Here is a 27,611-nt window from a genome sequence, read left to right on the forward strand (position 1 = left end):
AACACTTTAAATATTCTTTTCCATATTATTTATTGTCAGAAATAATTTATTTTATTATATTATATTATTATTTATTTAAATGTTATATCTTTATAAAATTAAGATAAATATTTTATATTTAAAACTTTCCCGAGTATTTTGAAATACAATTTCGATAGATTTCGATATAACATGTTCGATAAGTTGACAACTTCGTATTTTCAATGACAGTTGAACTGTCCTAGATAATTTTGAGGTTAATTCATGTTTACTTAATATGTCAAAGCGTAGTTTTTTTTTTCTAAACGAAATGTATGAATATTATAAATAGTGAAAGTGTCTTAGTGAAATGAAATCCTCGAATAATTGTAAATTGATTCAGAAAGCTATGTAAGGAAATTTAGAGCTTTACTTATAATATCAAAAAAAAAAAAGTCATGTTTTTTCCAATAGGTTGGCCACGAGTCTTAAACTCGTCGGAGCCTGAGAAAATTCGTGCTGTTGTATGTAATAGAGATAAAATTCTATTCTCCATTCTTACATCAAATTCATTAGCCATCTGGTATTGTAAGGTAAGATTTAATTATTAAATTTGTTTATATTAAGGTTATAATTTTGTCCACGTCACTTAACTTTAGTGATCTACATTTCAATTTCTAGAATTCTTGTTTTGAAAATTTTAATATTTACATAATATTTATACAAAATTATAATTATTTTGTTAAATTAATTATTATTATTATTATTTTTATTTAAAAAATAAAATTTAGTTCAAAGGGAATTTAATTTAAAATTTTTGAAAATTTTTGTTTCTTAAAAATAAAAAGAATTTTTAGATATTGTTTTTTTTGCAGCCATGTGTTCCAATTGTGTTTATAAAACGTCCACCGGATTCCATAGAAAAGTATGGAGAAAATACTTTAATTCAATGGAGACCGGACTCCAGTATGTTGGTTATCTCCGTAAGTAGACGAATATTTTTAATATAAAATTTAAGAAGAAAAAAAAAAATTTTTTATTTCTTTTTTAGACTTCCGATAGTTATTTATTGTTCTATCGTCTTTCCTATAATGGTCCGGATGCTCATGGTCTTTATGAGCAACGTGATTCACCAGTTACAAGTTTAAGACGAGACAGCGCTGAGCTTTTTATCAAAGAAGTTATTCCATCATTGACATTAAATTTTGTAAGTTTTAAATTTTCTATTTGAACAGCTTTTTTTTATGTCTGGTATATTTTTCTATTTATTGTATATTTAAATGTAGACAAATTGTATTTAAATTTAGATAAATTTTATCTAAAATTGTATTTAAATTTAGATAAATTGCATTTATAGGAAAAATCTGCATGGATTGATGGTGGAATAAGTTCTTTAGTTTGTATTCGCGATGAACTTATGGTTGCAACAAAAACAAGTCATATCCTACGACATAAATGGGACGGCACAGTAAATCGTGATTATTCTTTGGATTTGGGGAGAATTCCATTTAGTGTTGATCAACAAATATCAACAGTCGCTGTACCAATAACGGAAAATAATGTTTTTGTCAAGGATATTGAATATTCACCTCTAGTTGGAGGATTCGCTATTGTTTTAAGCAATGGAAAAGCTGCATTCCTAACTGCTCAATCTTTAAAGTTCGATCCAAATGTACGTTTCACTTTTTCTAAAAGAATTAAATATTTGTTTAGGTAACACTTTTTTTTTTTTGTCTTTTAGCAAGTACAAGGTATTTGGGCAAAAGATTTAGACGATGCAACATGTGCTGCAGTTAATCATAAATATCGCTTAATTGTTTTTGGTAGAAGAAAGTAATTATATTTTTCATTATTATAGAAATTTGCTAATTGAATTTGAATTAATTCTTTTCCTCTTTTTTTCATGAATAGTTCCGAAGGTGTTGTTTATTATGTCGATGAAACAACAGGAGGATTGGAGATTTCTCATAATTTAAGTTTATCGTCGAAAGATTATCCAGGAAAGCCGGGACAAGTGACTTGTTTACGATGGACTCCAGATAGTTGTGCAATAGCAATGGCCTGGGAGGGTGGTGGTCTAGCTATTTGGAGTACATTTGGAGCACTTCTTCTTTGTTCATTAAAATGGGATTATGGTTTAAGAGTCGATCTTGCACGCGATAATCCTCTTCACATTCACACAATGGTAAATTTTTATCTCCATTGATTGTTTTAATTTAGAAAAAAAAATCTACTGCGCCTCATTAATTTACCGCAAAAATTCGTTTTTTATTTTAAAGTATTCAAAAAATAAAAATTCGTCTAAAAAATAATTATTTAAAATAAAAATTAATATTTTTTATAGGAATCTATTTTATATTATTGAGAATAATAATATAATTAATATATAATAATAATTATTATAATTTGTAAATTAAATTTTGTTGAAAAAAATTAATTCTTATTTTGTTTTATTTTAATGATTTGTATTATTTTTCAGGAATGGTCCGCGGAGGGATATCAATTGTGGATGTTGAGAGAATCTCCTTCGCCTGCATTGGAACAAAATGGAAATAATGAAATTAGTAATACGCGAACTTTAATTCAAATGGATTTTGTCAAAAGTCCTTTAACTGTTAATCCATGCATGGTGAGATTCTTATTAAAATTTTGTTTTTTTCGAAAAATTCTATTCTATTCTAAAAAAAATTCTTTATTTTTTATTAAAATAATTTTTGTTAATTGCTATTTTTTCAATTAAAGGGCCATCATGGTCATTTATATTTACAAGGCGAGGATCGTCTTTATTTAAATCTTGGAAGTGGCGTTTCAACATACAATGGAAGTTTTCATCTCACAAATGAAACGCCTTTAGATAGTTCCTTACAGACACTTTCTGGTTCAAAACAATGGTTAGTTGTTCCTATTCCAATTGCTTATAGCGGCTCCAATTGGCCAATTCGAGTAAGTAATTTTATTAAAAAGGTTCATTATTTTATAAATTTAAAAAAAAATGTAATTTAAAAAAATTGTTTTCAGTTCACGGCAATTGACAATGAAGGCCTAAGTATTGCCGTAGCTGGACGAACAGGATTGGCGCATTATTCACTTCCATCGCGAAAATGGAAATTATTTGGCAATGAAACACAGGAACGTGATTTTATAGTAACTGGCGGTTTATTGTGGCATCGTGGATTTCTTATTGTCAGTAGCTATTCATTATTGGAGGATAAAGACGAAATAAGAATTTATCCACGCGATATGCGTTTGGATAATAGTTATGTTAGAAGTATAAAAATGCCATCTCAGGTACTTTTGCTCAATACAACGAAAAATCATCTTTTAACATTTTGCGCAAACGCTCAAATTAGTATCTACGACATGGTGCTCGATGGAAAGGAAGGTAGTAAACAATTTTGTTGTAAATTAAAAATCTACTTTTAGTTTTAAATTATTAAAATAATTTACGAATTTAGTATTATATATAAATTATTTTAATTAATAATTTTTTCAGGTACAGGGAGTCTTGAATTAATGAGAACGCAAACAATTGATATTAGTGGACTTTGTGTTCATCCGGCTTGTGTTGTGAGTGCAACATTGACGACAATTCGTGCGGAAACTGCAGGAAGTCATCCACATCCCGAGAGTCTTTTGTTAAACGTTTCTGGAAGACTTCTGATGGTTCAACGTGAACATTGTACCGACAATTCGGAAGTGGTGAGAAAATATTCTTTTTCTTTGTTAATTAATATTTAATTCTTTTCGTTGTTATTTAAAAATAATTGAAATTATTTTTTGCTAAGTTGTTTACCTGTGGTGCTCCAACTGTATTGGCGTCGTGCGTTGAAAATGTCTGGGTACCTTGGCGATCAAGACGTGACAAACCACATTTAACAGAAGCTCTCTGGCTATTTTGTGGTGCTCATGGAATGCGCGTTTGGCTTCCATTATTCCCACGTAATCAACAAGACAAAACACACACATTTATGAGTAAAAGAATAATGCTACCATTTCATTTGAGAATCTATCCATTGGCTATTTTATTCGAGGAAGCAATTTTACTTGGCGCTGAAAATGACACAGTTCTCTATACTTCTGACACGCATTCTCTTTTTTCGTTACCATTCTGTTTACTCGAACTCACGGTATGTTTCAATTTTCTTTTCTTTTTAAAAACTATTCCTTAAATTTAATTATTAACAAAAATTTATCTTTTGCATTAGAGTCAAGTTTATCTACATCAAATTCTACGACAATTGATTCAACGTAATTTGGGTTATCACGCATGGGATATAGCGAGATCGTGTTCGGCATTACCATATTTTCCCCATTCATTGGAATTACTTTTACATGAGGTACTTGAGGAAGAGGCAACAAGCAAGGAACCAATACCCGACGCTCAATTACCATCGGTTGTTGAATTTATTCGTGAATTTCCCGGTGTTTGGGCACGAGCTGTTGTACAATGTGCAAGAAAAACGGAAATTGCCCTTTGGCCATATTTATTCTCAGTGGCTGGACCGCCAAAAAAATTATTACAAGACTGTCTACAACGTCAGGAACTCGATACGGCGGCAAGTTATTTAATTATTTTACAAAATTTAGAACCATCTTCAGTGAGTAGACAGCATGCGACATTGTTACTTGACGCCGCTTTGGAGCAAGGACGATGGGAATTGTCGAAAGATTTAGTTCGCTTCCTCAGGGCGATTGGTGAGTGTATTTTTTATTACTCCTTCTTTGGCAATTATTTGAATTATTTTGTTTATTTCGTTTAAAGATCCAAATGACGTTGAATCGCCACGAACTTCTTGGGGTGCAACATCAAAATTAGGAGGAGGTCCACCGCAAACTCCGCCGATTTCAACTCAGGAAGATGATTTATCACTTGTTTTGGGAACAATGCAGGTGTCAAGAAGTCGAAGTTACAGTACAACTGTTTCTCCAAAAATGCAAACTGAAACTGGAAATAAAGAACAAACACCATCGTCAATGTTGGAGAAGACAAAAAATGTTGTAATGAGACGAAAAAAATCGGTACCAAGTGTCAAAGCCGAGAAGAATGATAACAAGTAAAATAATCACTATAATAATATTCATTGAAAAAATAATTAATTTTCCTTTTTTTCTGTTTTTTAGAGAAGGATCAGCGGAGGAATTTTTTATTGATGTAATTTTGCAGAGACATGCACGACGTTTATTGTCAGCGCGACGTTTAACTGATCTTGGACGTTTTGCGGCGCGTCTTGATTTTCATTTAGTTACATGGTTAGCACGCGAGAGAGATCGTGCGGCAAAATTAGATGATTTTGTCGTTGCCTTAAAAGCCGTCCATGAGGATTTTATTTTTCCCTATCCATTATTGACATTGCCAACTTTAAATAAATTTCGTCGTTCAAGTATTAATTCATTGAAATCAATTCGTTCGTCAACGTTCGATAGTCCAGAGGAGGTTAATATGATTGTTGATTTTTCCGATAGTGGCTATACAAGTTTACCAAGTAGTCGTCCACCTTATACAAGTTTAATTTCACCTGTTGCAAGTCTTGAGACACAGTTTCCTGTTACTGAAGCGAATCTCACTTCTCAAATGCTTCAAGGTAATTTTTTAATTTAATTTTAATATACCTTTAGGTTTAATTTAATTTTAATTTTTGTCAATAGATACAAATAGTGTGATCAGCGACACGAGTACAGTTTGGAAAGATGATATTGAATCAATTGTTGGAACGGGAGTTGGAAATTGTTGGGTGACAACGGAGCCAATAGAACCAATTGAAATTCACGTTCCTTCGCCTGTGGGTCCAGTTAGTCGGGCTGAGGTTCAATTACGTTATCTTTTGCAATTGTTCCTTGAAGCTGGCTGCCTTGGATGGGCCGCTATTTTAGCCACCGTTTTAAGAGACGCTCCGGCTATGTCAAGAACAGTTAGAGCAGCTTACGCGCCAATGCAAACACTCGAATCTGCTATTAATTTACGAGATGGTCTTCAATTATTGACACGATGGTCACACAATGAATGGCAAGGGTTTTTTTTTATTAAATATATTTTTTTGTTATATTTGTTTTAATTTTGTTTAATTTTTGGTTTTTTGTTTTTTAATGGCATTTTGAAATTTCAGCCTTGGATATCGATCCTACATGTCAGGAATTCAGGGTCAAATATCGTTGCTCAATCGTTTAATTATAACGAAACAACAACAGGAGCAAGAAATTCCCGAGAGTCCATCGCCAAGTCCTGCACCATCAGCTGGTAGTCAACAACGAGGTAATGTATCACGTTCACTTAGTCATACATCGCTCGAAGAAGAAAATTCTCTCGATTCACCGAGTTTTGAAGAAACAAGTATTCGCGGTAGTCACAGTAATTTAAAAGATTTGGATACTAATTCCTCACAGTCTGGATGTTTGATTTCTTAAACAGGGTTCAAAAAAAAAAAATAATAATAATTTTGCTCTTTAGAGAATTAAAAAAGAAACAAACTCACTAGACGAATTATTATTATTATTCAAAGAGGAAAATTTGTACATAAGATGTTTGTATAATTTTGTAGATAGAATATGAATTTAAGATTCCGAATTTCCAAGAATTGTTTAAAAAAAAAAAATGTCTCTCCTATAAACGTGATAATTGTTGATGCAATCAAAGTCAATAATGAATCCTGCAAAGTGCTCATGACTATTTTTTTTTGACATAGAATTTTATTTTTCTGTAATTCAGTATAAAAAACAAAACTAGCCATTAATTGATAATCAAATAATTTTTAAATAGTAAAATTATATAATTTTAATATTTTTGTTAATTTTCGCTTGAAAAATTTTGAATTTTCCTTTCAAATTTTGTTATATATAAAATAAATATAACAAAATTTGGTGCGAATTTACAAAAAAAAAAAAAATGAATTTTAAAGAATCCGACTGAGAAAAAAAAATATTTTTTTCATATTAACGTAGAGCGAACAAATATTTAAATGTTTTAATTATAGAAAACGTCCAATTAATTAACTGTAAATGTAATTAGAATTTTTTCGATTCTAATTGCGGGGTTAAAACTTGAGTCCAAAAATACTTATATATATTTTACCTTGATAATTAAAAAACCATTTTAATTTTTTTTTTTTAAACTATTTTTACAAATGTAGATGACTTTTCTTTTATATATTATTTTAACTAAAAAAAAAAAAGTATTTTCTATTTTTCTTCTACAATTTAATTCATTCAATTTTAATATTTAAAAAACAATATAAATAATATATAAATATATTTAGTAAATCGTGATTTTAATGCCAAAAAGTAGAATTGCTCTATTAATAAAAAGAAAGGGCCAAAAAAAAGAATATCTATTTCTAATAAATTTTTCTTCATTTATTTTGTCTATCGTTCTAAAATTATTATTATACAATTGAGAAAATATTTCTTGGTCAATTTTCGATATGTACCTTCCTAAAAGTCAATCTTTTTATTTAGAAACAAAAAAAAATTATTCCACGAATTTGTGTAAGATTTTATTTTTTAGAGAATATTAGTCGTGTTAAGTATATAATGTGTGAATGTAAAAAAAAAACAATGTAGAATGACAATGTGTGTTATGAATGAAATTTAACACCAAAAGTTAATTAACAATTTGAGCATTTATAAATCCTGTACAATAGGAGACAAAATATACTTATTATATTTTCCCAAATTAGTGTTCAATATTTTAAAATCCTTTTTTAAAAATTATAATTCTAAATAATTAGATGAAAAAAAAGATATATTATTTATAATTTATTAATAATAATAAAATAAGAAAAATGGTGAATTTTATGAAAAAATTTTATTTTATTTTTTAATGTGTGCAAAATACATATTTATAAAAGTTGAATTTAGATTTAACAGGCAGTGAGTGCAATTTAACAAATGGAAATTACAAAAATATAAACAGTTTTTCATTTGGAAGTATGTTTGACAAAATAATATCGAACGAAGAGAAACGAAAAAAAACATTAGCTAATTTTATAAATAAGCATTGTTTTTTTTTTTTAAATGAAATTCACGCCTTCTTTATAACTACATACAAATACTGTTTGAAAGTTTTTGTAAAAAATGGCATATTTTTCTATTTTACACTGGGGGATATTATTTTAATATCTTAAATATAATGCTTATCTATAGATATATTTATATAAAAATAATAGATTTATGTTTGATTTGATATTTTTAATAATAAAAAATAAGTTTTTCTTGGCCAATCGTTTTTTAAGGGAAAAAAAACATCACAAAGGCAAATCAAAATAGTCATTTTTTTTTGTGTCAATATTTTGTAGGTATTAATTTTTTTTCAAATATACCAGAACGTTTTTAAATTAAAACAAGAAAAATAATCAAAATAAAGAGAATGGAAATTTTTCATTCATAAAAATGTCATTTTTAAATGTTTGTGCCTTTGTAAATTTTTTTTTTCGTTTACAAAACGATATTTAAGTTTTTCTTTTTCAAAACATAAAGTCTGTTGAAATAGTAAATCTTTAACAATTCACTGGCTTTGGTTGATAATATTTCTGAACTATATTTAAAATTAAAAAAAAAAAAAAAGATGTACTCATCAAAAATTAAATGATGAGATGTGATTCTTTTATAGATTTGGATAATTAGGATTGTATGGAGATTGTTTTGTATAAGCTTCCGAAGTATAACTAGGTGGTGGCTGCGGCATAACTGAAAATTATATTTAAAAAATTAGAATCTAAATAAAAATTTATGTTCTAATTACTTTTTAAAAAAAATTTAAATTTTAAAAAGATTTTAGTTATTCTAATTACTTTTTAAAAAGTAAAGGGTATAAAAATGGAAAAAAAAGAAAACCTGGTTGTGCAGGATACAGCGGTTGTGTATATTGATTATTTCCAGGAGTTTGATTCACTTGTACAACTGTGCTGGGACCCTGAGCTATAAAAAAAAGTAAAAATAATGTTAATTTAATCATAGACATAATAAAAATTAACTTCGTTTATCTAAAGTACTTTTTCCCTCTCCTCGGTAAAGTATTAAATTTCAACTTGGTACTAACTCACGTTTCAAAATATAATTTATATTTTTTACAATAAAGAATTCACCTAACATTGTTAAATCATTTTTTTTCTTTATTTTTAAATAACAATTAAAAACCAAATTATAATTGATTTTCCTTTTTTTAAAAATTCTTTTATTAAACAAATTTGAAAAAGTACTTTTGATAAGAAATAGAATTTTCTCACCATAAATTATTCCTCTTTCTCGTTTTTTATAACAAGGACAGCATTTACAGCAAGCACAGCATAAACAACAGATGAATATCACCACCAACGATAAAACTCCAAGAACAATTGTCAAGATAGCTTTAGTTCTAGAAAAATAATAATTTTATTTCATTTTTATTTTTAAATAATAAAAAATTGCTTTTTATTATTTCTTTTTTTTAGATTACCATTTTTTTTAAAAAATTATTTTATTTACCCTGTGAGTTCAATAAATTTACTGGCATTGCAACAATATTCGCCTCTTTCTGAAGGACAGCAAAATGTATCTTCATCCGAAGATAAAAATGTTGGACAAGTTCCTCCAATAACATTACAACTCATTCCACCCCCTGGAAAAAAAAATAATTGCAAAATAAAATTTGATATTAATTTAATAACACAAATTTTGGAACATTTTAAGGAGATTAAAAAAAAAACACCTGACTCAAAGAAGAAAAGAAATTAAAAATTATTCGGTGATTTCATCAAAATCTTTTAACAAGTAAGTGTATACATAATTAAATTTCAACATTCGTAAGCAGTGATATGAATGATGACTCACATGATATCAAACAAAATAACCAGTTTATATTGGCATTTCCTTTCATTCGTAAAACATTATCAAAAACTAGACCTCAAATTAAAAATTTTATGATAATTAAAATATTTCATTTTAAACAATTCTAAAAGATTATATATGAAACTTAACAGTTTTCAATGAAATTTAATTACAAATTTTTTTTTTAAAATAATTTAGAGTTGATAATAAATAAGTAATAATAATAAATACATATTTTTAGTGCGTTACGTAAAATATTTTAGAAGTTTTTTTTTGAATTTTTATATATAGAAAATATAATTATTTTCTTTTTCTGAACAAAAGAACAAAGAGATGCCAAGGAACCCCAATTATTTTATATAAATAGGTATATAATAACCCCGTTTGGAAAAAAATTTCTACAAAATTATATTTGTTTATTTAAAAAGTAAAAAGAAAAAATTCTAACCTGCATAGGATGAACAAACCCATAAGCTTAGAACGCAAAAAGTAATAACAGTCACTCTCGACATTTTTGTAGTGATTTTTTTTTCTTTTATCAAATTCCTTTTTATATCACACTATCTAAAAATTCCTTCTCCAAAAATAACCTGTATCCTCAAGTATATATATATATTGTTTCACTGAATATAGTTAAAGTAAAATTAATTGTCCTGTATTGTCCGGGGTTAAACGAACACTCAATTTCTCAACAAGCCGAGAACAAGCTCGTTCATCACTGTTCGCAAATAAAGACTGCGCCGCCGGAGAAAAAAATATCTCTCTCAAACAACCACCGCTCAAAGCTAGAATAAAAAAAATAGGTGACAAAAAAAAATGAGAACATTCTTAGAATCAATTAAAAAAACAATATAAATTAGAAAAAATTCTCACCTGTGCAAATAATAAAATATATGTACTTTTTATTTAACGAGAAAATTAATTTATATTTTTAATTAAAGCAATTCTATAAATATTTTCGTTTATTTGCTCTACAAGTGGTCACGTGATCAACAGTGATGTATATGAATATTTTTTTCGCCCTGTGGTATAATTTAAATGCCCAAAGCGGGAGATTTAAATTTCACAGAGATCATTAAAATAAAATTAAATTCTAATAAGGCTTATTAAAATAAATTCTAAACAGAAATTCAATTTTACCATATTTTTAATTAAAGAAATAATTAAATTACAATTTTAATATTAATAACAATTATTGCTGCTAATTTTATAAATAGCTATAAAAAATTATAAATAATTATTAAATTATTGAATATAAAAATTAAAATTTTACAAATTAAACACAGCAAAGAATTTCTATTTCCTATTAAAAATGCGATTTTTTTTTTCTTCTAATTATACTAAATTATCGCATCTTGTGTTTAATTATTATTTCGATGTATATCACAATTTTTTTTCCCTTAATTTATTAATTAAGAGATATTTTCATTAATCACATTACCTAAAATTTGTCCCATTTCAATGGAATTTTTTAATACAAACGAATGATAAAGATTTCGTTTACAAAGTTGAATATCAACATCAGGAAATTTAACTCGCATATTTTGATAATAACTAACTGGTACCCAACCATCTTTTGTACCATAATAAAACCAAAGTTTCTTTTTATTTTTCCTCACCATTTCATCGTCTAATTCTTTAACGACAATCATTTCTTGTTTTGCTAATGCAAAAACTTTTCTCAACACTTGCGGTTCTAATAATTGAAGAATTGCCGATGTACTTTTTTTTGGATAACCATAAAATAAACCAAATGTTGAAACCAAAAAATAACGTAGAAATGATGGGAAGAGGGAAAAAATCCACGCTAAAAATACAAGAAATGCGGCAATTCTTAATACCTGAAAATTTAATGAAAAGATTTAGTTTTTAAATGAAATTAATTAATTAATAATTATTAGGTATTAATTAATTATTAATTAATAATTACCACATTAATGAGAAATCGTCCATTAGGACTATCGGCCATGTGTTCTATTGTTGGGAACAATAAATAGGATTTTACAACTCGTTTTTCGATTTCTTCATCTCTAAGTAGATTTAAAATGAACCAACTTCCAATTGAATGTCCCACAAGATGAAGTCTCGCGTCTTTTGGAACGTATTTTTTAATAAATTCCGCCTATTAAAATAAAAAGTAGATTATTTTATAAAAAATTTTAATTAATTCGAAATATTTATTAATAAAATTTAAACTGAATTTTGTAAAGAATTGTATTTTCAAATTTAGTAATTTTATTTATTTATAAATAATTTTAATAACAAAAAGCATATTTTTAGTTATAATTATTATTTAATGAAAATTTCTTATACCTTATGATCCAATTGTCCTCGTAAATCATAAAGTCTTTTATTGTTAGGCATTGTGAGAAGTTCACTAGTTGGTTGTACAAATCCCGCATAACCCAAAGTCCAAATTGGCGTTTCAGGTGGTAATTTTGATTTAAGAGTTTTTAAAAATTCCTCATAAAACGCTGGAATTCCCGGATTACCCGGTATAATGACAATTATATCTTTTTTTCCATCTGGTGCCAATCCTTCCTCAACCCATCGACCTAATGTCAAAACCTCAGTCGGCACTTCGTTACACATTATCATTGCTCTCTGCATTTTTTTTCTGATTTTTCTACAATTAAATGTAATTTAAAAAGAATTATTTATAATAAATATTTACATAGGAATATTAAATACGAATTCAAACAACGAAAAGGGAAATTCAATTTTGAGGTTAGGTATTATTACTATATCACCATTTAATTTTTTTCCTTCAATTTATTTTTATCTAACAAGGCTAACAAGCCACAATACCGATAATTATACATTATATATAGAAATTAATTACTGAAATTATAATTTCATGTAAAATAATTGAAATTTAAAATTCGAAAACTTTTTATTGCGCATACTTACAGATTTCAGAATCTTTAAACAAATGTGTTTTGCTTTTCTTTAATCAAAACTTTAATATTCAAATTAATATTATATTAACTACATAATAAAAATTCGTTTTAATTGAAATAACTGTAAATATTAGAATATTTACAACAGGATCTACAGGATCAAGTGACACATAGGGCCGACTCTATGATGTAAATAAATTATATTTACAATTTAAAACTAAGGAAAATTTTAACTACAAATTACATAGAAAATTCTAATAAACTAATCGAAAAAATTAAATAGATAAAATAAATCTTTCCAAAGCTTTTTTTTTTATTTTTGTAATATTAAAAAATGGACCCTATGTTCTGGGGCCCGTTTTTCAATCATACGTTCCTGAACATTCTAGGTTATGTACCCATCGTAGTACAGTCGAGAATTTCTAGTGTTGACGTTAGAGAAATTTAATTACAATTAAATAATTATCTTAAAACAAAATTACAATAGATAAATGGTGTATTTTTTAAGGAAATTCGAATATAAAAGTGAATTGTAAAGTTTGTTCAGATATTTAGCAATTTGAACACATCTGCCGAAATAGCTCAGTTGGGAGAGCGTTAGACTGAAGATCTAAATGTCCCCGGTTCAATCCCGGGTTTCGGCAATCTTTTTTGCCTCCAAATCCTCCAAATTTACCGAAAATGTAAATTTTATTATTATTTATTTTACAATGTAAATGCCGAGATTTGTGAGGTTAGGTTACTTACAAATCTCATTATTCATATTGTTTATTTTTTTATTATTATCATATCGATCGTAAATTAATTAATTTAAAATTATTATTTATTATTTTTTTTATTAGTAATTAAAATTTACTTTTCTTTATTAAATATTAAATAAAAATAATTAATTAATTACAATGTTTAAAAAGCGGAAGTGCGATTATAATTGATTAATCGAATTAGTCGATTACGTTGATTTACGTAAATGTTACATACTTCAGGGAAGTGCAAAACTGCCAATTTCCCGCGATTTTTCATGGCGTTCGCACGGCAAATGATCAGAGAAAATTTGAATCACTTTTTCATTAATTTAAAACGATTTTCACATTAAATAAACGGCGATCGGTGTAAATTTGGTATCTAAACTTGTGATATTTCATAAAAGTGAAGTGATTTATCGAAAAGAAAATAGTAAATTCAGTGAAAATAGTGCGGGGCACATAGGCGATAAGCAAATTGGAGGAACAAATTTAATCGTGAATAAATTAACAAATCGATGTTAATTCGACAATAATCGTTAATTTTTCGTGCAGAAGTATTAAATTTACAAAATCGGTGAAAAATTGTTAGGCGGTGCTTTTAATAATTAGAAATAGGGTTATAATAGAACGAATTTTAGTTGAAAAATTATAATGCAGATGGCGCCTTTTTACAGGGGGCAATCGGCAATAAACAAAGAAATGTCTATATAGAAAAACGGTTAAAAATTTGAAATAAAAAAAAGTAGTGCAACAATCGTGTTAAAGAAACATAACCATTAAAAAAAAAAAAAAAATTGCGAATCATTGAGTTGATTATTGATGATGGAAGGGAATTTTTTAATGTATTTTCAAGTAACTAATAAAAGAAAAACCACACGATTTAAAAAAATTCGAGTGCGAGGTCATCGACAAAATGGGTGTGTTCACATCAAGGGCGTTACTTTAGGGGAGGAGTTACGTTATTGAGAAGGGACAATCGCTCCAGAACAAAGAGTTTTAAGAGTGGGGGGAAGCTGCACGGAGCTCGCATGATGGCAATTCTCTGCAGTTACAAAATAGACGTCGGACGGTGAATATGTTACACGAGTTTTTTTCTTTGTGGGAAAAAAAAAAAAAATTTACTCTGAAATTCTTAAACGAAAGTGGTTAATTTTTTGAGTTCTTAGTAAGCTGTGAATGTAATTTAATCACACAACAATTTTAATAGTAAAGAAAAAAGTGATTCAAGTGTAGTGAACGACTATTTGTATCCGACGGTAAGCGTCTTTTGGATGACGAGTGGACAATTATTGGTGACAATTTCATTTAACGTGTGAAACAAGTGTTAAACTGATAGGAACAATTGTTGTCTTTTTTTTGTGAATTATAGTTATAAAAGTGGTGATCGATCGCGTCCCTGGGAACTGAGGTCGAATCTCGATCCAGCTTTAAAAGCTGGCTCGCCGACCCGGCCATCCGTATTAAAGGGAAACTCTTATAAGCTCGAACGTTTTCAAATCGTTGATAGATTTTTTTTTTCTAAATTCGCCAATTATAACATAACCTCAAAAATTATCGAAAGAACTCGGCGGTGAGGAGTGATTTTTTTCGTTTTAGATTGTCAGCGACGGCAACTGGAAGAATAATTCTATTTCGATATGCGTAGTTTCTCAAAAGATTTGACAACTTTAAGAATGAAATTTTCCATGTAGCTTATATTAAAAGTGTATAAAAAGAAAGGAGCGAAAATGTGAACAATGTAGAACTATAATTTGAGCTTGGGCTCGAAGATAAAAAGTGTTGTTTTTTTTTACGTTGAGATCGTCATCTTTTTTTTTATAATTATTTTTCTTATTACAATTATAAAAAATTCGGGCAAAAAATTAAATTCTGTGACAGTTGGTGAATAAAGTGTTTCTATTTAAAAAAAAGAAGAATACAGGGATGTGAGAGTGTACTTTAAACGCAGTGCCGTTCGCAAAGTTCGATACAGGTGTTGCATTGTTTTGTCTGGGATATGCCCTTGAGGGGATAGTTTTTTTTGTTTCTCTTTTGGAGAATGGACCCCAAGCTCGGGATGAAGCATCTCCAGGGGTTGTCCGTCTAGTCATCACAGTGGAGTTCTGCTTGATCGCAGGTAAGATACAATTTACTTAAAAATAGTTTGCGGAAATATTTTTCCAAAAAAAAGGAAAAAAAAGAAAGAAAGGTATTAGGGATTTACGATTCCGCTCTTATGAATCCATACACGAAGGATCAATAGGGGGTAATTATCCCTTCTGTTGAAAAAAATAAACCTGACTTATACATTTATTTTATTGTGCCAAAAAATCGAAACCAGAATCTATTGTTTTTTATATTTTCTAAATCTCTCTCTACCTTTTTGTTAAATTTGTGAATATTTTTGTTTATGACTTTCATTTCTTTTCTTGCAATTTTGGTGTTTAAACTTGAGGTATTAGACATAATGGAAAATAGCTCTAGGAAATTAATTCTTTTTTTTTCTTTTACTGCAATTTGTTTTTTCTATTTTTTTTTAGAAGTAGAAAATAAATTTCTTTGAAACCAATGAGTTTAAAAGAAAATATAATTATAATTAAAGTGAACCAATTTTATGTGTTTAAAAGAGATAAATGTTTGTAATATCCGTTTCTTTATATTTATAAATTTTTTTCACCTATGGGAGAAATGTGAGTTGGACCGGTTTTTCCGTTTTACTACCGAACTTAAACATTGAACGAATAACACTTGAGACAAGGCTTATCTGACCGACGCGATACTTATCGATATAGTCTCTGTATTTTTTTAGGGTCTTCTCTCAATCCGCGTGAATGTATAGATTTTTAAAACACTCCTTCTCAAGGACCTTTCGTATCTCGGTTTTTTCTCCTCCCCCCCCCAAGATGTATTTATAAGGTTGGACTCAACGAAAATAAATTAGACTCTTGTTGAAAATTTATAAAATCATCGTTTTTTTTCCTTTTTCTTTTCTTTAAATTCTTTTTTAATTCTAAATTCTTCATTGAAGAGGAATTCTATTCTGTTTTCTTTGAAACTGTTTTGTTTCATTGTATTTTACTTTAAGAAAAATTGTAATACGATTTTTTCATTTTTCTGTATTTAAAAAAAAAAATTATTATTGTCGAATCAAAACAAAAAGGGATTTTAAAAATTAAAAAATATAGTATTTAATTAAGGGATTTTATAAACTGTTACGTTTTACCTTTATTGTTTCATTTCCCCTCTTTTGGTTTAAATTGAAGTCGATTCGCGTTTGTTGCTTTTTATAAATAGAGAAAATAAATTTAGACATGCTTAATATTTTATAGGGTCTTCAATATAATTTCCAGTTTCTATTATTCAAATATGTTATGTATTAGCAATGTAGAAAAAAAAAGTTAGAAATTTTCTATTGTACATTTAACCTATTTTATCAATCTATATATATAATTAGCGTAGGTTTAATTACATGGGCATTTATGTAATTAAACCTTTTCATTATTGTTGGCTTTATTTTTATACAGATTTTTTTATTAGTATTATTATTATTGTTATTATTATTATAATATATTTTTTATTATTTTTATTATTATTATTATTGTTATTATTATTTATTTTTTATTATTTTTATTATTTTTATTATTATTATTATTATTATTATTATTCATTCGTTATTCTCTCGGTTATATATTCTATAAAAGTATAATGATATATTAATTAATAGTGAAACAAAAGAAACTTGTTGATAATATTCTGGTATGTTGGCTATTGTTGCAACAACATTTAGTAGAATAAATTTTATATTGTTGCTGATGTTGTAATGTGCCATAAAGCAAAATGCAAATTTTGTCCGTTAACATTTATTTATTAATCGATGATTTAATGATTAGCAGTTAATAGTCTTAAAAATTGTATTACATATCTTATTATTATTCAAGGTGGTCTTAAAACTGATTTTTCAAAAAAAAAAAAATAAATAAATAACAGTATGATGTATTGATTTAAAAATAGTTTTCTATGGCAGCAACCTGATACTATTGTTAATAATTCTGGACCATATATACGGATTATTTTCTTCTATGTATATCTTTAAATTTTCTTTCTTTTCTTTCTTTTCTTTATTTTCTTTTTTCTTTCTTTCTTTTTTCCCTTCTTAATTTCTTTCTTTTTTTTCCCCTTTCGACAGAAAAATTGAATTTCCATGAAAATATAATTATTTTTAAATAAACTTTTAAACTATATTTTTCGAGAATAAAATATCGTTCCTTTTGTTCTGATTTTATATTAAGTGATTTTTGAAAAATGCACACCCTTAATAATTTTTAACATTATTTTGTTGAAATAATTTTCTATGAAGTAAATTATATTGACATTGATCGAGAGTCTCATATACATATATATAGCATCTACGCAAATATGTGTGTGTGTGTGAGCAAATAATAAACAACATTCCGACGATTTTTAGAAAAATCACTTATCATTATAATCACAAAATAGAATTATAACGTTAGATTGTTTACGCAGTAAAAAAAAGTGTTTTTTTTTGTATTTTTTGTTTGTAAGGGTTTTTTTTCATTTCTTGTAATTTTTATTTGAAAAAAAAGGAAGTTTCTAATTATTTTTTTTTCGAAAATAAATTTTTATATAAAGGAAGAGAATAATATATAGAGGAAGAGATACTCGACAAATGTCATTAACTTTGTAGCAGCGTAAATAAATAAATCATCTCTTTACATTGCTTGAAGGTTAGAGAGATTAGGAAAGAAAGAAGAAGAAGGACCATATAGTCATTGGCAGAAATTCCACACACAAAATCATGATTGGTTGACCGGTTTTCTCTCTCTCTCTTTTTCTCTCTTGGATATAAAGTGACTCTCGTGTGTGTGTGTGAGTAGGGCTTCGAGTTAAATAGACGTTGGCGTCCATGTTACAAAAACCTCAATTCATTTTTGGCATATAACCCTTTTCATATATAAAATTTATGTTCGAAACGCTATTTTGTTCCGAGGACTTTCTAGTATTATTATTTTTTACCAAATGGCTTTCGCTCTGAAACTATCTTGTAATTATGTAATCTTATTTTTTTTCTCTTTTTTAATTCCCTTGTTCTGTTGTTTTTTTTCATTCTCATCAAATTAGAAGGTATTATAATTGGTTTGAAAAAAGGGGGGATATTTTTATTTTTTATTTTTGAGTGACAAAATACATATTTTTTTTTTGACAAAATATTCAATTTAATGGAGAGATATCAAAATCAATTTCAATCTGCATTTATAAAGCAGGTATTTTTTTTTTTTTTTTTTTTTTTTTTTAATTCTTCTTTGAATTCGACACACACAAGAGGATTATTGTGAAAGAGCTGATAAAAATTACTAACCAGGAGAAGTAAAAATTGCGCAGAGCGTGCGGGTCAAAGATACTTGAGAGTGTGAACCGTACAAACAGGAAATTGTGATTACGTCAGGTTTTTACCGACTCGAAACGCTTGCGGACATGTTATAAATTGACATTACAAATATGTGTGTGCGTCCCCCCTCCAAAAAAAAAGAAAAAAAATTTTTTTTATTGCCAATATGCAACTTTACATATATTTGAAAATATCCTAATATGTAATAATATATAACAATAGAAAAAGAAAAATCTTTTTTTTAAGATAGGAAAAGTATAACTATTTTTCCCATGTAGTTCAAATGAGGAAAAAATTAGTAAAATAATTATAAATAATAATAATAATAATAATAAAATTAATTTCAATAATAATTTCAAAAAGAACATCTTTTAGTTAAAATAGTAATTTTTTGTCCTCTATTGAAAATATACACTCAAAAAAAATTTATTTGATTCAAATAATCGGTTACTTGACTATTATCAAATAATTATTTATTTGTATTAAATAATTATTTATGTATATCAAATAATTATTAGAAAAGTCTAACTATTTTTCTCATGCAGTTCAAATGAGGAAAAATTAATAAAATAATTATAAATAATAATAATAATAGTAATAATAATAATAATAAAATTAATTTCAATAATAATTTCCAAAAAAACATCTTTTAGTTAAAATAGTAATTTTTTTTTCCTCTATTGAAAATATACACTGAAAAAAAATTTATTTGATTCAAATAATCGGTTACTTGACTATTATCAAATAATTATTTATTTGTATTAAATAATTTTTTTTTTGTATCAAATAATTATTTATTTGTATCAAATAATTATTAGAAAAGTCTAACTATTTTTCCCATGCAGTTCAAATGAGGAAAAAATTAGTAAAATAATTATAAATAATAGTAATAATAATAGTAATAATAATAATAATAATAAAATTAATTTCAATAATAATTTCCAAAAAAACATCTTTTAGTTAAAATAGTAATTTTTAGTCCTCTATTGAAAATATACACTGAAAAAAAATTTATTTGATTCAAATAATCGGTTACTTATCAAATAAATATTTATGTGTATCAAATAATTATTTATTTGAGATGGTATTTGTTTCAAATACAGAAATTATTGGTTTCGAATAAAAATCATTTCGTTCAAGTAAATATTTATTTAATAATAGTCAAGTAAATCGAATATTTAAATGAAATAAATTTTTTTTTTAGTGATAGAATTTTCGAGAATTACCCCCCCCCCCCACCAAAAAAAAAGAATTAACATTCATGGTCAAGAAAGTGTTTTTGACTAAAGCAAACTTTTCAAGTTTCTCTTTTTTCTCATTTCTTAAAATGCCACTCACCTATTTCGTTAGTGTGACTCGTGCAAATTTGACCGTGACGCGATATTTGAGGGGAATAATACTTTTGGGAAGTGTAATTTTTTTTTTTCTCTCGCACGTGCGTGAATAAGGAAAGAAAACACGTTATAATCGAATGTTTAAAAAAAAAAGAAAGAAAGAGATAGATAGAGAAAGGGGATATATTATCTTGTATATATGAGAGAGGGATGGGAGAGAGAATTCGACGCGTCTTTGACGGCAAGTCTTTGGCTTATAGCGACCTTGACCTTGAGTCTCTTGTTTAGGTGTATGTGTGTGTGTGTGTGTGCGCGCAAGTGACGTAAAGTCAAAAAGTTTTCATGTCTGTCACGTGGCAACTTTTAACCATTGATATGGGAGGGGGGGTTAAAGTTGTAAGAGAAGAAGTAGAAGTTTCTTATATGTTCGTGTGTATATAAAAAAAATAAGAAAAACCTTCTTTAAAAGAGGGAAGATGAAGTTGAGAGCGCGGAAGTCAAGAGGATTATAAGCGAACTTGTTAACGGTTAACGACTTCTTTTTAAATTTATTATGGATAAAAAAAAAGTTGCGTTTTTTTTTTATTTATCGCATATATGATTTTTCGATAAAACTGATTAGACTATATTATCACTAAAACGATTTGAAAATTTTCAGTAAAAAATATTCAATTTACTAATTTTGTTAAGTAAAAATTCGTACTCTCTAAATCTGAATTAGTAAAAAAGTTTACTAATTTGAATTAGTGACTCACTTTCTGCTTTAGAATTAGTTAAATTTTACTAATTGTTAGTAAAAGTTACTAATAATTAGTAAAATTTTACTAATTGAGAAGCAAAAAGTGAGTCACTAATTCAAATTAGTAAACTTTTTTACTAATTCAGATTTAGAGAGTATATTATAAAAAGAAATTCTAAATACTAATTCGCAAAAGGGAAAATTTGCGGCTAAAAAATAATTATATATAATAAAATTCTTTAAAATGAAAATTCTGATTTTTATGCGAATAATCTTAGGCCCCATTTTGATTCAAAATAATCCATTAAATATTATCAATAATAAATATTTATTTAAACCAAATAATTTTTTACTTGAAATAAATAATTTTTATTTGAATTAAATAAACTTTTTTTTGAAAATACTATATAGTTAATTGTCTCAAATGATAATTATTTAATACAAATAAATATATTTATATGATAATAGTAACCGATTATTTGAATCAAATATGTAAATTTTTTTCAGTGTATTATTATTATTATTTTTATTACTAATTATTATAATTATTACTACTACTACTTATTATTATTATTATTTATTTTTATTAATATTATTTTTAATATTACTTTTTTTTAAGAGAATAATGTAAAAATCTATCAGAGGAGAAATTTTTCCTTTGGAAATATAATGAGATAACTTTTTTCCGGTGTTTATTATTGTCAGCTATTTTGAATATATAGTGAGAATTGAGAGCCACTGGTCCATCCTTAGTGGAACCGCTTCTGGCCCCGGCAAGCCGTCAATCATTTATTTTATATGGTCTCTGGCCCCCCTATAGCTTCTCGGGTCTTTTCTCTCTCTCTCTCTCTTCATCCCTCTTCAACCACTTTAACCCTCGTGGCGCCCCTCCCCCCTTCTTTTAGCTGGGTTTCTCTCTCTCTCTCTTTCCAAAATTAAATTCACTTTGTGTCCTTATTTACTGGTGTATACATATATACCATGTTTTTATGCCTCTCTCTTTCTTTTTCTTCAGGTATGTCTTTTTTCTGTCTCTTTTTCCAAAAATACCAGACCTCGTGCCGAGAGTGTAAGTCTGTGTAAAATTCGCTTTTCTCTATTTCAATTTGTGGCGATTAAAGGGTGGGGGGGGGGAATTGTCGATATGACAAAAAAATAAAGAAGAAATTGATAACAAATGATTTGCAAAAATTAATATTTGTAATTTTTGACAAAGTTAGAAGAAAACATACAATGAAAAAAAATTTATTTGATTCAAATAAATTGGTTACTTATTATCAGATATATATTTACTTGAGCCAAATAATTATTATTTGATTCAATTAAAATGTTATTTGTTTAAAATACAAAAATTATTGGTTCAAATACAATTTATTTAATTCAAATAAAATTTATTCGGTTCAAGTAAAAAACTATTTGGTTCAATGTATTTATTTGGTTCAAATACATAATTTGAAATAATATTCAATTAAATATATATTTGGTTCAAATAAATATTTATTTGAACCAAATACATAGTTTTTTTACTTTAACCAAATAATTTTTTTTCATCGTGTTATATTAATCGTTAAAAGCAGAGTGTATATTATTGTTGTTAATTAAAATTTTTTTTTTTTTTTTTGCTGCGTATAAAAGAAAATGCGTTATCAACGTTATTTCTCTCTGAATTTCCGGTACGTGTGTCGAAAACTAGATTTCTTCCTCCTTTAAATTTTCCCTCTCCCCCCTCTCTCTCTCTTTCACTCTCATTAAGTTGCAACTAACGTCGAAGCAATTAATCTGAAATCTTGTTCGGACGTTAAGAGGCGTGGCGTTTTGTAAAGAAGAGGAAGAGGTTAAAGGTGGAAGACATGAATTGAAAGTCTGCGAAAGATAAGAAAGAGGGTAGTTGAGAGAATGAGAGTGAGGGGGGGAGGGGGTTGAAAGCACACCCCGTAAATATAACGAGAATTTGAATTGAATTCTGAATTTCGATATTTATAAGGAACTAAATTATAAAATAGAATTACCCTTTAAATCTGAATTATTGTAAAGTGAAAAATGAGCCGCTTATTCAAATTAATAGGAAGAAACATTGTTTAGTAAAATTTATGATATAATTTTCAGATTATTTTCTGTCTTTTTGTTTTTCTATATTTTTAAAATATTTTTCTGTTTCTCCTTTTTTTCTTTCTTTTTCTATTTTTTAAAATTCTTTTCTGTCTTTTTGTTTATCCTTTTCTATTGTCTTATTAATGAACTTTATTTAAAGATACGCAGTTTATATAATTTTGTAACCCCATATTTTATTCAAAGTTTAATGTCAACTCCAGATGGATGCGTAATGCTTCGATTACATATTATAGTAATTGTTTAAAAAGTGTTTCCTAACCAGATACATGAAATAAAATTAGATCCATTTAGGTGTAAATTACACAATATATTTTTAGTAATTGTATAATTATTGTCGGTGTACAAAAATATAAAAAACATTACATAATTCTTTAAGAAAATATATGTTACCCATTTTTTAATGTTTCAGTTAAATTAGTTTTTGCGAAATTATTTGTGAATTTGTGACCGCTTTAAAAAAAAAAAAAATTGAGACCCTCCCAAAAATAATCTAATTTCAGTGTTTTAATATATTCCCATTTGAAGGAATGTTCCATATGCTTCTCCTCTCTTTTTTTTCCCTTTGATCATAAACGCTTCGGGGCAAATTTACCGGTCCTTTCCTCTTCTTCTCATCTACTACTGCTATATGCTCGTGTGCCTCTGCGTGTTTTGCTTCCGTTTGGGGTACAACTTTTAGTGTTCCTTTTTCTTATTCCTATTTATTTTCGAACGAAAAAAAATAATATCAACTTGATAGTGAAAAAGCTAAACATATTCTGCATTCCGATTCGTAGATTCCCGATCATAAACGCTGTTAATTAGTAATGAGCATTGAATTTGATTTGTGTAAATATTTTATAATACCTTTAAACCTACACAGAAAGACTTTTTTGCGTGTTTCTAGCAAATTTTACTATAAAAATAGTAAAATTTATTCTGGAAATAGTAAATTTTACTCCGGAAATACTAAATTTTACTATTGTTGTAGTAAAAATTGCCAGAAATGCGCAGAAACTGCGGACAGTTCAGATTTTACTTTTAAAGTAGTAAAAGTTACTTGAATCGTTTTTCCATTTTTCTCCCTGTACTGAAAATTAGTATGGACCTTTTTTACGACTAAATAGTACATGGAAAAAAAGAAAAAGTAATTTTTACTACTTTCAAAGTAAAATGGAAACTTTCCGAAGTTTTTGCGCAACTCTGGCAACTATTACTCCAAAAATAGTAAAATTTACTTCAGAAATAGTCAAAATTACTAAGAAAATAGTAAAATTTACTACAGAAATAGTAAATTTTAGTATTTTTGGAATAAAAGTTGCCAGAGATGCGCAGAAACTTCGAACAGTTCCCGTTTTACTCCTCGTTTTACTCCGAAAGTAGTAAAAATTACTTTTTCTTCTTTCCCGTGTAGAAATTGCCATATTTGACCCAAAAATAGCTTGAAACGCCTCACCCAATATGGGCCAGTCCTGGGAAGCGTCAAAATGTGACTTCATCTTGTGGCCCAAATCGGGTAAGGCATTTCATACAGCCGATACTGAATTTAAGAAATAGGTTTGCTTAAATTAAGTCCAAAAATTGCTAGAATTCGTTACTGGCGCAGTACTACATTGATACCAGAGGCCCAGAACTGTACCCAGTAGTCGATTTTCAATAGGAAATATATCATAAAAATCTTTAATTCGTTAAATTTCATTTTAGTAAAATTCAATACAAACATTGGATCATTTGTTTCATAAGCTCAAAAAGTTTTTGGCGTGCAGCAATAAATTTTGTGTATAATTTTATACAGAAATGAAAAAGCGCAATAAGTGGATGAGTTAGGACTCACGTATATGTATACGCGTTACATAGTACGAGCAATTTTGCACGTATGGTTGTTTTGCACACTCGTATAAATACACATATATATGTGTGGGCGTGTTAGTGTTTGACGCATATAACCAACGGAGCGAGGGAGGCCTGTCAGTAGGCCACATGTGTCGTGTTTTTGTGCTGTTATATACCAACTCTACTTGCCAAAGAGCAGCCTTTTGCTTCGAATAGATCACTCGTACCATTCTTATGGTATTTCTATTTTTCGTCGTCGTAGTAATAGTCTTTCAACAATTCTCCCAAAAACTAAAAGGAACAATAAATTCATCACTTATTGCATTAGTATAGTGTGTTTCTAAAATCTTTAAAAATCAACAAATATCGAAACTAATTTGCTTTGGATATTTGTGTGATGGTTTTTTTCTGGTACTTTTGACCATAATGCTCTCTTTCTCTTTATAGTAAAAGCCCCTTCCATCGTTTTCTTTGACTCCCCACTTCTTTAGGTTCCCTCCTTTCTCTCTCTCTCTCTCTCTCTTTCTTGTTTTTTTTTCACTCTCTTTTTTCTGCTTATTCCTCTTCAGGCATTCATTCCACTCTCGCATACTGCGCCACGCGATATCGCGTTCTGGTATCTACTTTTGTTGCATGCCTACGCTATGTCTATCCTTTTCCATACTCACATCAGCAGACATCTCCTTTGTGAATGTGTATTCAGCCGATTTTGTCCTTGTCTCACAGACGTGATACTTATCATTCAACGCTCGATTCTCTCTCTGTTTCCATTTTCCGTCTTTCATTCCGTGTGTCGCGTCTCTTTCTCTTTTTTTGGTTTTTATAGAATACTTATTTCGTTTTTGGCAAAAATGTTTTATTTTTGATTTTACTGATCGCAGAAGTTGAGCCAGGTCAAGATAAGATTATATATTTTAAGAGATTCCGTGTTACCAGAATAGAAATTATTGTGAAATCTAAGTGTATTTATAAAATGAAAGAAATCGAGTATTGGCCTCAGTGATGAATAAATGAAATGTCTAGTGAATCAGACATTGCTAAGCATTATCATTATAGCTGTGTATTATTTCTGTTTCGGATCTGCCGAATTTTTATACGGATGCAGCAACTGATTTTAAAATCATACTAAAGATTACAGTACTGCATAATTATTACAATGTTTAAAAATCAGTTGCCGCATCCGTATATAAAATTTAGGTAGATCCGAAACAGAATCTTGGGTCCAAAAATCAGAACTTTAATTTATTGGAAACATCTTCCATTACACAAAAGAGTTAGGCGGACTATATATATATTCGAAGCAGCAGATTTGTTTGCTTCGAAGGGAGACTGAAAGGAATGGTAGTATTTATTCATTCGATTAATTATGCATTTTTATTGCAATCAACGAGTTACCGTGGTAATACCCAACCCATTCCTTGCCACCGACCAATTAAGCCGAATGGCGCAAGTATATAACCTAGTTGTACGTTATCTGAGATCGTCCGCGTGCGAACGTTATGTATCTCACTGGCGCCATCTTTTTTTCGTACTTCCGTCTCTTCTCTCTTGTTTTTCTTTTTTTTTTATTATTATTATTCCCTTCCTCATCATATCGCAGCGGCACTTCTCTCTTCCTATTTTTCACGCATATTTTAAATTAGAAGATCTGCAATTCTGTTTTCATCAACAATCTACTCTTTTCACTTCATTTCAGAAATTGAAGTTTCCGTAAAACAAATAGACAAAAGAATTTAAAATACCAAGTAAATTTTTAATAAATATACACTCTAAATCTGAATCAGTGAAAATTTCACTGAATTCAAATCAGTTGCTCAGTTTTCTTTAATTCATCAGTGAAATTTCACTGATGCCTAACTGAGCCACTGATTTGAGTTCAGTGAAATTTTCACTGATTCAGATTTAGAGTGTAATGAATATTAAATTGTATGTAAGTTTTTTGTTGCCTTTGTGTGAGATTAAAATCAAATGGGAGGCATATCATAGGTTTAGGCTTTGGTATGCAATCTGCATTATATTTATAGATTTCTTTATCGGCCTCGACCACTTGTTTCGTTTATGCCAGTACATAAAGGATTTCACCTATACGTGTGTGTCTTCCACCTGTGCTTATAACGGGCGATCTGATAAGGGCTATAACAGCTCCGTTGCGAATGCGGTAGATAGGGTGGTAATGCGCAGGGTTAGATGCTCCTTTCTAGCCAGCCCTAAAAGCGCTTTTCCGTTTGTCGACACGCCACGTGAGTTACCTTTGTAAAAAGGGGTATAGTGTGTGTGTAGGTGGATGTATTACGACTATCAAGAGAGAAACCTCGATGCTCAAAGACAAAGAGCTTTTCAAAATTTAGTTTTCCCTTTACTTTTTTCATTACAGAAAACTAACTCGTTTATAAATTTGTAGATTTTATACAATTTTCCCCCTTTTTTAATTGATCAAAAAAATACAATTTTCTATAAATAACTTTTAGCTCTACGTCTCGGCTATATTTCTTATTCATGCACAAAAATTATATGTATATAAGAACATGAGAACGGAAGTCCTCGTAGACCTAAAGCTATACCTGAATCGCCCACACGGAAATCCATAAATGCATCCCTAATCGCCTTCAGTCTCTACAATTTGTATATTTAAAGAATTTTTTTTTCCCCCCTATTCTGCGAGCTTTTTAATCGGACGTTTTTGTAAAGCAATCTTGTTTCAAAGTCCAATGCGTTAAATGGAGTCAGAAAATTCTACGCCCACGCGCTTAGCGAAGGTATATATATAAACTCGTTAAACCTCTTTGCGCCCTTATTACATTCGATTTTTAGCGGTTCTTGCACACGCGT

At 28.2% G+C, this 27,611-nt stretch overlaps 4 protein-coding genes and 1 non-coding gene across 10 annotated transcripts in view; 3 read left to right on the forward strand and 2 right to left on the reverse strand.

Annotated features, from left to right (window-relative positions):
* The first annotated feature begins 229 nt into the window (after nt 1-229).
* Nucleotides 230-7,624, forward strand: LOC127282371 (guanine nucleotide exchange factor subunit Rich). Of its 2 annotated transcripts, XM_051306556.1 has the most exons (17): nt 230-369; nt 415-551; nt 834-941; nt 1,010-1,165; nt 1,316-1,630; nt 1,700-1,791; nt 1,870-2,143; nt 2,438-2,587; nt 2,701-2,901; nt 2,977-3,340; nt 3,452-3,657; nt 3,744-4,085; nt 4,164-4,653; nt 4,721-5,012; nt 5,080-5,540; nt 5,605-5,962; nt 6,063-7,624. In XM_051306556.1, exons 2-17 carry the CDS (start codon nt 417-419, stop codon nt 6,358-6,360), a joined length of 4,242 nt encoding a protein of 1,413 aa, XP_051162513.1. In that variant the 5' UTR covers nt 230-369; nt 415-416; the 3' UTR covers nt 6,361-7,624. The 2 variants fall into 2 exon arrangements, with proteins under 2 accessions (XP_051162513.1, XP_051162512.1); XM_051306555.1 differs by having other exon boundaries at nt 230-551.
* A 110-nt stretch (nt 7,625-7,734) lies between these two features.
* Nucleotides 7,735-10,753, reverse strand: LOC127282372 (protein shisa-4-like). The gene is made up of 6 exons (XM_051306557.1): nt 10,630-10,753; nt 10,205-10,541; nt 9,415-9,547; nt 9,177-9,304; nt 8,785-8,868; nt 7,735-8,637 (listed from the first exon to the last, which is right to left on the reverse strand). The coding sequence occupies exons 2-6, from the start codon at nt 10,266-10,268 to the stop codon at nt 8,555-8,557; spliced, it is 492 nt and encodes a 163-aa protein (XP_051162514.1). The 5' UTR covers nt 10,269-10,541; nt 10,630-10,753; the 3' UTR covers nt 7,735-8,554.
* Nucleotides 10,754-10,885: 132 nt separating this feature from the next.
* On the reverse strand, nt 10,886-12,853 carry LOC127282492 (lipid droplet-associated hydrolase). Its single transcript, XM_051306760.1, has 4 exons — nt 12,667-12,853; nt 12,070-12,382; nt 11,687-11,878; nt 10,886-11,597 (listed from the first exon to the last, which is right to left on the reverse strand). Exons 2-4 carry the CDS (start codon nt 12,364-12,366, stop codon nt 11,169-11,171), a joined length of 918 nt encoding a protein of 305 aa, XP_051162717.1. The 5' UTR covers nt 12,367-12,382; nt 12,667-12,853; the 3' UTR covers nt 10,886-11,168.
* A 374-nt stretch (nt 12,854-13,227) lies between these two features.
* Trnaf-gaa (transfer RNA phenylalanine (anticodon GAA)) lies at nt 13,228-13,300 on the forward strand. Its single transcript has one exon. It is a non-coding gene; the product is annotated as a tRNA-Phe (tRNA).
* Nucleotides 13,301-13,681: 381 nt separating this feature from the next.
* LOC127282478 (uncharacterized) overlaps nt 13,682-27,611 on the forward strand; it is a 107,327-nt gene continuing 93,397 nt past the window's right edge. For all 5 annotated transcript variants that reach the window (XM_051306737.1, XM_051306742.1, XM_051306738.1 and 2 more), the window contains exon 1: nt 13,682-15,515. The gene's annotated coding sequence lies outside the window, so the exon portion shown is untranslated. The remainder of the gene's footprint in view (nt 15,516-27,611) is intronic.

The sequence above is a fragment of the Leptopilina boulardi genome, unplaced genomic scaffold (assembly GCF_019393585.1).
Source record: "Leptopilina boulardi isolate dan_hultmark-lab unplaced genomic scaffold, ZJU_Lbou_2.1 LbouV2_30, whole genome shotgun sequence".
Lineage (NCBI taxonomy): Eukaryota > Metazoa > Arthropoda > Insecta > Hymenoptera > Figitidae > Leptopilina > Leptopilina boulardi.